The sequence below is a fragment of the Adiantum capillus-veneris genome, chromosome 10 (assembly GCF_014529385.1).
Source record: "Adiantum capillus-veneris isolate H3 chromosome 10, ASM1452938v2, whole genome shotgun sequence".
In the NCBI taxonomy this organism is placed as follows: Eukaryota; Viridiplantae; Streptophyta; class Polypodiopsida; order Polypodiales; family Pteridaceae; genus Adiantum; species Adiantum capillus-veneris.
This window is the reverse complement of record NC_140940.1, coordinates 98,770,242-98,782,670: the sequence shown is the minus strand read 5'-3', so window position 1 is coordinate 98,782,670 and position 12,429 is coordinate 98,770,242. Positions and strand designations below refer to the sequence as shown.

At 39.9% G+C, this 12,429-nt stretch overlaps 1 protein-coding gene across 1 annotated transcript; it reads right to left on the bottom strand.

Moving 5' to 3' along the window:
* Positions 1-5,417: 5,417 nt before the first annotated feature.
* LOC147449330 (uncharacterized) lies at positions 5,418-11,865 on the bottom strand. Its single transcript, XM_086522599.1, has 7 exons — positions 11,447-11,865; positions 10,212-10,321; positions 10,013-10,108; positions 9,515-9,691; positions 8,061-8,741; positions 7,147-7,260; positions 5,418-6,677 (listed from the first exon to the last, which is right to left on the bottom strand). Exons 1-7 carry the CDS (start codon positions 11,616-11,618, stop codon positions 5,649-5,651), a joined length of 2,379 nt encoding a protein of 792 aa, XP_086378725.1. The 5' UTR covers positions 11,619-11,865; the 3' UTR covers positions 5,418-5,648.
* Positions 11,866-12,429: the final 564 nt, after the last annotated feature.

Here is a 12,429-nt window from a genome sequence, read left to right as displayed (position 1 = left end):
AAAGTTTCTATAGTCACGCTCAATACAGATACTATATACATGTTTTCTTAGTTCCCTTTGGGCCTTTGGATTCAAAAGGAGCCATGGAGCATGTCAAAAGGATAATGGATCTCTTACAATTGGAACCTTGGGGGCAATGATAAAGTGCTAAATACAACAAACATGAAAAAACTGGGTTTAGCATTATGACCTCTACAAACCCATAGAAACTACTCAATATCTGCAAAGTTTGTAGTCTATGATTAGATATGGTTACTACCTACAAAATACACACAATTGGCCTAAGAAACTAGCAATATTGAGAAAGTTATACTTGCTACTCTAAAATGTATCGTATTCTTCAGCAATAAAAAAACTCAACCATCATCATATACTATGCTATATAACATATTAGGTCCCCCAAAACTCAAGGAAGATTAGCTTTATGTTATATATTACACTTACACAATCAAATTTTAATTTGGATATCAAGAAAGCTCCCCCAAAAATCATAAAAGTGATTATTTTGGCCAAAAAACAGGATTATGCAATTCTTGTAAATTGGTCATAACTTTCAATTTTAACACTTAGCTCTCCCTACAAGCATCAAAACATGTTGAGAACTATGAAGGCCTAACCTCTAGCCATCTAAACCTCACAAACATGAAGTTTAGAGTGGTACAGTTGCCAAAAATTGAAAAAAAGCCAAAAACATGACCCATTTTTTCACACAGTTTAGGTTCAAAAATGTTGTGCAAGAGTAAGTTTAATGGTGAGATCGATACTCCAAAAAAAATGCTAAGTTTTTTTCAGCTCATAAGGAAACTTTGTGGATATATAGCACCTAGAAATCCATTCTCATACTCTTCAAATAGTTCAAATAAAATGGTCACTTAACAGGACACAAAAGTGTCCAAGGACATAAAAGTGTCCTGTTACCATTCTAGTGTTAAGGAGCACTAGTATCTATGTCTTCACAGTCCGAGGCACAACAGTAAGTTGGGCTTCAAAGCTGCAAAAAGTGGTCTCACTTTATACCACGGAAGCAGAGTATGTAGCAATGATAGAGGCAAGCAAAGAAATTATGTGGCTTCACAGATTCTTAGAAGAGCTTGGATTCAAAAAGACAATTGCGTCTTGTACAGTGATAACCAAAGTGCTATCCATCTTGCGAATAACTCAAACTTTCATTCAAGGACAAAGAACATTGAGGTGAGATATCACTTCATACACACTCTTTTGGAAGAGGGACAACTAAAGCTAAGAAAGGTGTATACAAGTGAAAATCCTGCAGACATGTTTACAAAGGTGGTCAACAAGGAGAAGTTGAAACTTTGCTCGTCTTCAATCGACATTTAATTAAGGATAAGAAGCCAGGATGAAAAGCAGTCACATGTTTGGTTTGGATATCAGTCTCCAAGTGGGAGATTGTTAAGTATGGAGCCTAATTTACCCCTTGTAGTTTTTTGTATTAAAAACGCACATTTGTAAGGCCTCCTTTATGAGGAGAATCCATCATGTGTGAAGAAAAATCACTGGACAAAATATTCCTTTTTGCCAAAATATTATGGCCGGAGGATAGCCGAAAAGTGGTCGAAAAACGACCGGTCATTTGGCCAGTGGCCGGTAGTCAATGACAGGTGGACAATGGTCAAAAGTCAATAGATGGTGGCCGATTTCAAAGGCAGACTTGTCTTCTCAAGGACGACCACACATGGGACGATTGGAGGTTCCAATTTGGCCTTGTCAACACAAGGGCGGCTACGCATGAGAGGCATCCCTTTTAGCCTATAAAAGGAGGCCTCTTCTACACACAAAAATGGATTTAAAGAGTGTGAAGTTGATGCAACAAGGTGGGTGTGGGGTGATGGGAGTGAAGCAAGGCGGGAGCTCTATTAAGGGTATAATCCCTTTGTAATCTACTTCTTGTTTGAAGTACTAAAGCGATTGAGTGGCTGCTTTTCGGTGGATGTAGCCCACATTGGGTGAACCACATATATCGTGCTCTCTCTCTCTCTCTCTACTCTACTCTATAATCTCTTGTGTGTGAAAATTTGTCTCTCTCCATTAAGTAAGCTACTCAAATATCTATTTATCTACGTCCTATTTCCTAACAGCTAGGCCTTTGATGGTTAATAGCACTTTGTTGTAGAATGATCCGTTTAAACATGCAGTGCTAAATACTTTAGCTGACTCTATATAATCTTACTTTGGTTTACAAAAGACTGTGCAGAAATGGCTTTATTTTTGTTCTAAGATGCAACATTGTATCAGAGAATCTGGGAGAAAGGGAAGTGATGCAGGTAGCAGACTATGTAGTTCAAACTATGTCTCAAGATGCATCGCAATCAAGTGAGGCTGAAATTGATGGGCTTAAGATAGCTAGGCAGGTGCTCATGCAATATGAAGCAGAGATGGAATCGAGAAAAAGGTTCTTATGTAGCATGAGCTTAAAGATGTGCATTGCTCTTTCCAATTTTTTTTTTTTAAAATTGCAATCAAAACATACTAGGGAATGCATTCACAAGGGAATAAGGAGGATGGGAAAGTCACATCAGAACCAAATTTTGTAATGGGTGAATGTTAGCAAAAATTTGAGGCCATTTTGAATAAAAAAGTGAATGAGTCTCGTGAGAGGTAGTAGGCTATTGAGTTATTGCTTTCAATGGTGGATCCATGTAGAGAGGAAAGTAATGCCAAAAGATTGGAAGCACCATTTGAGGAAAAAGAAATTTTATGGGCCCTTAAGAAACTGGTTAATGATAAAACCCCAGGGGCATATGTTTTGACAAAGGAATTTGAGTTGGCTTTTTGGAATCAATTGAATCCTTTGATCTTATTAGTGATTAACCATATCTAGCAGTCTCAGTTAAATGGATCCGTTGCTAAAATAAGGGCTCATCAAAATGCTACCCAAGAAGCCTTCCCTGCCTCTTTATCAAACTGGAGACCTATAACTATGATGAGAATCATGTATAAATTGCTGGCCAAGGCAATAGCAATCAGAGTTTCACTATTTTTTTAAAAAACTTGCATGAGGCACAAACTGGTTTCATTGGAGGTAGGTCCATATTAGATAATATTTTGAGTGTTATGCTAGGCATTGAGGCATGTATGAAAATCAATCAAAAGGTGGTTCTACTGGAACTTGACTTTGCTAAAGATTTTGACTCCATTATATGGGAATTTGCTGTTAAGGTCATGAGCAAATTGGGCTTTGGAAACAAAATTGCATCTTGTATTTTGCTGGGGCTGAGAGCAAGGGGCTGAGAGCAACATCAAAAATACTGGTTAATGGGAGACTCTCTGATGATGTAGCCATAGGCAAATCTGTAAGGCAGGGATGTCCTCTGAGCCCTTTGTTATCTGTGGTTGCTACTCACCCTCTGCTTTGTTTCTTATCTACTCAAGCTAATGCTGGGAATTTGAAAGGACTGAAAGTGGGTCATGAGTAGGTGGTGGCCTTGGTTTTTGCTGATGAAACCATCACCTTCCTATAGGATGAAAATGTAAATATTGGCAAATGCATGAATTACCTAAATGTATACTCACTTGTTGTAGGTCTTGAATTCAACTTGATGTGTTAGCTAAGAACTTTAACTCTCTCATTCGAAGGGGAAAAAGGATTGCTAGGGGAACTATCTTCAGGAAACTAGGATATCCCATTGGGGTGGATGTATCAACTAAATAGTTGACTCCATGGGTAGAAGAAAGTATATGCACTAAAATTACTAAGTGGAATTGTGATGAGTGGCCGCCCTTTCATGTGAGAGTGAGGATACTACAACCTATTTTGGTTCCTTATTTATTGTACTTTTTGCCTCTGTTGGACTAGTATGATAATGATTAACTTTGCTAATAATGTTTTTCTATAAGATCTATGTACTTAAAATTTTTGTGGAGCTCATCTCATAAGGCATGGTTGGCATGAGAATCTGTTGCAATGCCTGTTGACCTTGAAGGATTGGGCATACTGAACCTAAAAATCCACATGCTAGCTAGAAGAGACACTCTCTTTAAACATATGCTAGACTCGGATAAATGCTGGTCTCGTTTGTTGTGGTTTTTGATTGATAAGACAATAGTATACTTTCATGGTAGTTGGGATATGGGATCTTGGGATAAGCTGTTTACTGCTGCTCCTCTTAAGCTTTGTGGAAAAATTGAAAATATGTTAGTGAATTCATGGAAACATGTATGTGCCAAACTTGTGTGGCTTGGTAGAGCCAGATACACTGGTAATTCTTTAGGAGTCGAACCTTGTTTTTGGAGCTTTGTCTTAAAAAACCCTCCTGCCTTGTTATTGGGAAGAAAGCCCTCAGTCCAATAGAACAAGTTGTGGACTTTAACAGCCAATTGGTTGCTTTTTCGGTTGCCAAGAGGATTTTCAAACTCGACAGTTGTCTTAGACTACCACGGGGTTTTTTGGAAGCATGCGTGTTCAACATTTAGATTCCGTGCAATCAGAATACCACTCAAAGATTCAAAGATTGAGAGTTGCCCAATCCTTCAGCTAATTGTTCTTCTCCTACTCAAGTCTTCTACTAGAGAATCATGCTTATTTGGACTGTGCATTGTGTATTTAAGCACAAAGTCTTTTCGTGGAGAATTATGACTAGAGCACTACCCATTGGGGAACTATTGGCCATGATAAATGTAATGAATAGAAATTGTACTAGATGTAAGAACTTGAAAACCATAAAACACCTGTTCCTTGATTGTCATCAAGTTAAAGTATGGTGGAAAACTCTCTAGGACTACTGTATGTTATGCTGGCATATTAAAATAGCTAAGTTTAAAATGCTCTTTGGTCTTCTGCACTCAGAAGTCATTGGTCTTGATCTCGGGGGGTGCACTATGTAATCACGTTAATGTATAACGTGAGTTTGAAAGGAGGGGTTTTAAAATGCAAAAAATCTAGGCAATTTAACAGAGATACATTAAAATAAGGGGTTTTTATATTCAATTTTGGGAAAAGTTACTAAATTAAGGGGTCATTTTATTCATTCACACATGTTAAAAGAGGGATTTTTTTAATACCCCACGAACGCACGTTATATAGTCGGGTACTAAATGGTGAACCCCCCGAGGTCTTGATCTATGCTTATTGTATATCAAAATATGGATGATCTCTTTTAGTTGGAAAGCTAGGAATGCTACAATTTTGTATATCACTACCAAAGCCTTTACAAAGGCAAATGCAACAGTACATTGATGCATTGTAAGAAAGACCAAAACATAAAGATGTATAAACTTACAAGAATGTTAAATAGAAAAAGATTTCCAGAGAGAGAGAGAGAGAGAGAGAGAGAGAGAGAGAGAGAGAGAGAGAGAGAGAGAGAGAGAGAGAGAGAGAGAGAGAGAGAGAGAGAGAGAGAGAGAGAGGAGTTAGGCTTGATAACCGTATTCCCATGAAAAAAGTGTTAGCAAATGACAATGTTGGTTGTGTATGTGCTTTAACATTGCTTGGGGTCATCACCACAAAGATACTAGGATCTATACAACAAGTGGCTTAAATCATGGTAAATGGGTCAACATGGTGAACCCCATTTGTGCTAAAATATCTAATAGTCTATATTTTGCTCCTATATGTGAGTTGATTTATTGAACCAATCTCGGTGCTCAATGGATTGTGAAATGTAATCTATGTGTGTGTAGACTTTCTTGACCTACATGTGAAATGTGGAAGTGTGTTCCAGAGTACTTGAAGACTGGTTGGTTGGGTGAGCTTCGATGGATGTTGCATTAGGTACATTGTTTGAAGCTCTTGATTCAGGGCTAGTATGGGAGTGAAAGTGAGGTGAACTCAAAAGTGTGGCTATGGATGAATCCAACACAGTAGTTGTGTTGGACTTCATAGAGTTTGTCACATGCATTTGTTTTTGTTGTTGTTGTTGCTGAAGAGCAAGAATATCCATCCAAGTTTTCACTGGAGATCCCGTACTAGCTACACTTGCCTTCTGCCCTGGCTTGACTGTGCCACTCCCATCATGAACTATTGACTTGAGAGCTGTTGACAATGCTGTAGTAAGCTCATGTGATTCCAACATTGTACTAATGTTGGTAGCAAATGTGTTTGAGTTTTCACTCACAGCTTGAGTGTTTGCTCCTCCTCCTTGTTGCTCGTGGGTTCTGTTCAAGAAAGATGACTTTACTAGATCTACTGCATTGTAGCAATTTTCAATTGGTTTTGGAAGTATATGGTTTGAGCTATTGCTAAGAGTGCTACTTGACTTGCTATTAAAGGGTAATGGTAATGAAGATGCTCTTCTCAAACCTTGTGTATTGGATAAAGGGACATTTGGATCTATGCTATGGTTTCCAAGGCTCAAATTTGTGTTTGTAGGCAAAGAATTCTTGAGTATATCGAGGGAAATATTTTGATCAAAGGAGGTGTGTTTTGATGATTGTAGATAGAGAGCATGAAGGGGTAAAGTTGGACTATTCATAAAAAGGTTTTGAGGACTTGTGTCAAGGCAATTGTTCATGTATTTACTCCCATTGGAATTTAAGGCCCGTGAAGAGCTTGAGATTGTACTTGAGTGCATGGGGTTACTATAGATGGAGCTACTGAGCAAGGAGCATGCAGCTGTTGAAGTAGTTGATGCCATGGTTGCTGCCATCAGTGGTAAAGGATGGTTATGCTGGCCCTCATATGTTGTGATCAAAATGGACATGTCCTCTGCACACCTTTGTACCTGGATAAATAAATTTTGATTGAAGGCTATATTAAGGCAACCGATGTGTGTAAAAGGGTGAATCAATACAACTCATTTTGTGACATTGGGTGTATCATGGGTGAGGACTACACAAGAAATTTTGGACAAATTCTCACAATAATTCCCACATTGTGACTTACCTCAACATCATGAGCTTCTGTGAGGGAGGCATCGCATACCTAGCTGGGTACGATTGGGGGCAGGGGACTGCCGGCCCGGTGGGGGGGGCGATGGTCCCTTGCCCCCAATCGTACCTAGCTAGGTATGTGGTACCTCTCGAGCGGAAGCTCATGATAATATGCATTGTATTAAAAAGATTGAATACATGCGAATATTTCTGAATATATCTTCTTGTGCTAGAAAAGGCATATTTGACAATTACACAAGGACATGACAATATACTATATAGAAAACTTGAATAATTACTGCAAACAATTCTTCTTTGTACCTGTTTGCGAACGGGACATGCGGGGGCCATTGTGCATCTATAGTAAGCTCTTGGACAAGGGTTCCCTTTTGCAATCTTTTGTCCATACTTTCTCCATTGACATCCATCATTCATCTTCACAAAAGAATGGAAACAAGTAAGCGTGCTAAATGTATCATAGGTTGAGTTCGTAAGCTAATAGACTCCACATGATGCCATCATATAGCATGTAAATTCTAAAGCAAGCTCAACAAAAAACGAATGGATCCTTGTATGTATGTGTATATATAGCTTTTAACAAAACTATGTTTGTGTATATATATGTATGTGTGCGCATGTGTATATATAGCTTTTAACAAAACACAAAAAATAATAAAGAAAGATCAATTTTCTAATTTAGCAAGCATGGACAACTCGGATGACATGTTTGTAAATTTTTCAAGTACATCTATCAGAAAAATGAGATGATCCTTGTGTGTGTAAGTGCGTTGAGTGTTATGTTGCATTTTGTGTGTGCATGCATATAACGCAAAAAGTTTTAGAAAAATTCTCACAATAGTTCCTACATTGTGACTTGCCTCAACATCATGAGTTTCTGTGAGGGAGGCACCGCATACCTAGCTAGGTACTATTGGGGGCAGGGGACCGCCGGCCCGCGGTCCCCTCCCACCAATCATACCTAGCTAGGTATGTGGTGCCCCCGTGGTGCCTCTCAAGTAGAAGCTCATGATGTTATACATGGTATGAAAAACACTGAAAAAGACTCTGTTTTCCTACATGAGAATATTTTTAAATCTTCTTGTGTAAAGGTTTGCCACAAACCACAAAAACTAAGAAAGAAAGATCAATTTTCTACTTTAGCAGGCCTAGATTGCTGAAATGACACCTTTGTTTTTTTTTTTTTAGCATCCCAAAGAAAATGGAGATGGTCTTACCATAGGTGCATCACATCTTGCACGAACTGATACTCTTGATTTGCGAACAAGAGGATCGGCAAGATGACCAGTGATGGTTGAAGAAGTACTAAGGCTAGCTGTGGTGGTGGTAGGTGTGGCACTACATGTTGGAGGAGTGAGGGACATGTTGCTAGAACGTAGTGGAGAAACATCCACGACCTCAAGATTCATAGTCTTGGAAGTTGAATCACAAATCTCACCGCTTGTAATTTCTTTGATGTGGAGATTATCGTTCGATGCAACACTCTTGGACAAGTTTAGTTCAAGAGGGTATTGATCACTAAGGTTATCACCCACATTCACGTTCTCCGAAGGTGAAATAGCGTGGAAGGAGGGAGAGGATTGTATGTGTCTTTCTCCCTCAAATACTTGCTTCTTGAACACAAGACCATTGTGTGGTGAGCTACCTTCTTTTCGTTGAGTATAACCTAATCCATCTTCAAGTATCTCTTCAGCTTTCCTCTTTTGAGATGGAATAGACATAAGATTTGGCAACTGGCTTCCTGGCTTTGTATCTTCATGATCATAGACATTGCCCTTGAAGAAGTCCATTTTCCTTGTGAAGGAAAAGTCTGGATTACTCATACTATGATGGGTGCTCTGGTTATTCATTAGCTTACTCTTACTTGAGTGCCACATTTCTAGTGGAGCCTCCTTCCCCTAATGAGAAAAAAGAATTAAGGATTAGAAAACAATTCAAATTTTTGTAGGCATATATTTTAAGGTACATTACTAGCTATGCAACACATAAAATGTAAATAAAAACATTATATTAACTCCTTATTAGTCAATTTGAATGGCTTATTGTACAAAGCAATCCACCCTCTGTGATTGTAGATGCCTATAGGTACAGATAAAAAGACCCTAACAATGCAACATTACTATCAATTAACAAGTTGATCCACTAAGAGTGACAAGACCTTGTACTCTTGATAGTATGAACTCGCTCATTTCTACTACACTACATACATGTGTGTGTGTGTGTGTGTGTGTGTGTGTGTGTGTGAGAGAGAGAGAGAGAGAGAGAGAGATAGAGAGAAAAGAAGAAGAAGAAGAAGATTTGGAAATTTTCTCATGTAGGAAAACGGAGCCTTTTTCATTGTTTTTCATACAATGCATAACATCATGAGCTTCTTCTCAAGAGGCACGGCATACCTAGCTAGGTACGATTGGGGGCAGGAGACTGCAGGCCTGGTGAGTAGAAGCTCATGATGTTGAGGTGAGTCACAATGTGAGAATTATTGTGAGGATATGTCCAAAACTTCGTGTGTGTGTGTGTGTGTGTGTGTGAGAGAGAGAGAGAGAGAGAGAGAGAGAGAGAGATCTGACTCTACGAGAAGTTGTAACATGTAATGACTATTTTGTCAATACTTATATACACTTTCCCTGTGTGTGTGTGTGTGTGTGAAAGAGAGAGAGAGATGTTTACTAACCGAGTTGACATGGCCGACATGGCCATTCACTAAATGAGGTTGATGAGAAGTACTTGTAGTAAGTAATCCAAGTTGTGCTCGCAAAACTTCATATTGTTTTATAGTTTGCCTCAATATAAACCTTAGCCTCTCATTCTCCTCCTTAATTTGTCCCATCTCTGCTTGTAAAATGGACACCTGCATTTGACAAGGCAATATGATCGATCACTCAAATGACACTCCGCGGGTGGATGCAATGGATGCCAAGATAGTGTAAAGGCTTGTAGAGGATATACTGATACTTGAGTTATGAAGGATAGCCAAAACAAGCCAAAAAAATAAAATAAAATGCAAAGAATTGAGTGCAGCTTAAGGTAGAAATCTTAACAAAGAAGCCAAAAACCATGCATGCATGAATACAATTGAGCGTAGCTTCTTAGCCTCTCCTATTTTTAGCTAATATGCTTGAAACTAGTACTATATCTTCGGAGGGCGTAAATCATGCTTCTGTGCAGGTACCTGGTTATCTCCTGCATACGAGGTCGATGGTGGGCTCGAAATTCGGGCAATGTTGTTACTCTCTTTTCTCAAACTCAATGAGCAAGATTCATCTACCTACACATGATATAAACAACAAATTTGCTTCAAACCATAAGTTTAAAAATAAAGTAAGCAATGGTAGTTTCTTCATGCAAAGCTATTGAATTCGATTATGGACCTGTTTATTCGCCATGGATTGCGTTGGCGGACCATAACCATCCACCAAACTTAGCTTCAAATCCAATTGCATGCCTTTGTTTCTTGTTTGAATATCTTCGCGGTCACCGTCTGCGATTTCATAACCTCGGTATTATTTCATAATCTAGTGCAGCAATTTCTTCATTTCTACGATTTCTAGTGTACTTTTAGTCAACTACCGATCAGGAGACATAATTGACATACACACAATGGTTTTTGTCTTGCTTGCAGAATTTCAAAACCTCAAGTTCTGAAGGATGAATTAGTACATGATTAATACATGAAGGTTGGAGAAAATAATTGATTTCTTGGGAACCACCTTTGAAAATACATTGCATAATACCAAAATACCAACATGCAAGGAGCAATTAATTTAAAACGCATACTTGACAGTGTATTCATGCATTCCAACCATTTGATGTCACACCCTTGGATGTTTAAAGGTACCCATGAGGATTTTTAATGGCCTTGACTTTACACAAGTGCGCTCGCACACACACAAACACCCAAACACCACACCATCAAAGTATTGCAAAACATGTGTAGTTATAGTTTTGAGTTACCAGCTCCCCCCCTCCACCAGCTGCACCTTGGATTTTCACAAGTTACCCCTCCTCCCCATACAAGAAGATTTACAAATTTTCTCATGTACGAAAACGGAGTCTTTTTCAGTGTTTTTCATGCAATGCATAACATCATGAGCTTCTGCTTAAGAGGCACTACATACCTATCTAGGTACAATTGGGGACAAGGGACTCCCGGCCCTATGGCCGACGGTCCCCTGCCCCAGTCGTACGTGAGCTTCTCCTCGAGAGGCACCACATACCTATCTAGGTACGATTGGGGACACGGGACCCCAGGCCCCCCCACCGGGCCGGCGGTCCCCTGCCCCCAATCGTACCTAGATAGGTATGTGGTGCCTCCCTCAAAGAAGCTCATGATGTTCAGGTAAGTCACAATGCGGGAGAATTTGTCCAGCCTTATCTTACTATGACATAATGAGCATAGCCTAGTTAACAAAAGGCTTTTCATAGAAGGGTAATTAGGGCTACTCGATTAATGTGTAATAGCAACACTCAACTCTGCATCGCGTGACCACTGCCTAATACGCAGGCCCGAATTAGATCGAGAAATTACGAGTGTAAGAGAGAGAGAGAGAGAGAGAGAAAGAGAGAGAGAGGGGAGGGGGAGGGGGAGGGGGAGGGGGAGGGATACCGTCGTCTGCAGCTTGCATATCGCCATGCCGATCATTTAAAGAAGCAGATTCGACATGTTCTCCTGACAAGTAATCAGTCAGCGTCTCTTCATTGCTATCCTTATTCTCGTCGTCTTCAACGTTGCTTGTCCAAGTCGCCCCTTTGGCCCTCTGCGCAGCGCCTGCCTCCATAGCCGCCGCCCTTAATAAAATGAAACTGATTAAGGCTATCAATTATAGGAGAATCTACGCTTCTGAACCCAAAGATCAAATTGGCTGATATGCCTACTAATTTAAGCAGAGCCTGACAATTAGGGCTGCTACGAGGAGCACAGTCTTCTACATTAGCTAGGTTTGAATGTGCTGTGATCAGATATAGCATAATTAGGGCTCATGACAGATTGCTCATCGCCAGGGCTGAGAGAGAGAGAGAGAGAGAGAGAGAGAGAGAGAGAGAACGAAGAAGGTGTTGCACACGCAACAATCAACATTTTCTAGCCCAGCTTGTTGACGATATCAATAATAAGGGGCCAGAAATTATTAGAAACAATATATTCATTATTATTTTTATAAAATTAATATATCATGGGAAGGGAAGAAAACACAAGAGGTTAGCTTGACAAAGGGTATACTTAGGGTGGGTTCACACAAAACCGGCGGAAGAAACAAGCCTTCCTAAATGTGCCGCCGCCTCGTGTGAATAGTGTGAAGGAGGAAAAGTGAAAAAGTGGAGGGGGTTGAGAGAGGCCAGCAACTCTTGAGGGGGGGGGGGGGGGGGGGGGGGGGGGGTCGGAAAAAAAATGGAGGGCCCGACGGAAGAGTGCTTCAACTCCAACCGATCAAATTTTTCCATGGAGGTGTCAAAACGGTTTGGGATACACAATGAACGTGCGGGTGAGGTGGTTAGCCCGTTTGACCCTAAATGCGGACCCTTGAGGTCACGGGTTCAAATTATGCCAATGTGCCTCGTTTTGTGCGTTGGCCAAATTTAACGCCTCCCATT

Excerpts from the sequence above, each read along its gene's own strand:
- LOC147449330 (XM_086522599.1), bottom strand. The coding sequence starts at position 11,618 with ATGGAGGCAGGCGCTGCGCAGAGGGCCAAAGGGGCGACTTGGACAAGC. Across the intron at positions 10,322-11,446 it reads TATGCAAGCTGCAGACGACG|ACGGTGACCGCGAAGATATT; the intron begins GTATCCCTCCCC and ends ATGAAATCGCAG. Across the intron at positions 8,742-9,514 it reads ATGTCGGCCATGTCAACTCG|GGGAAGGAGGCTCCACTAGA; the intron begins GTTAGTAAACAT and ends TTTTCTCATTAG.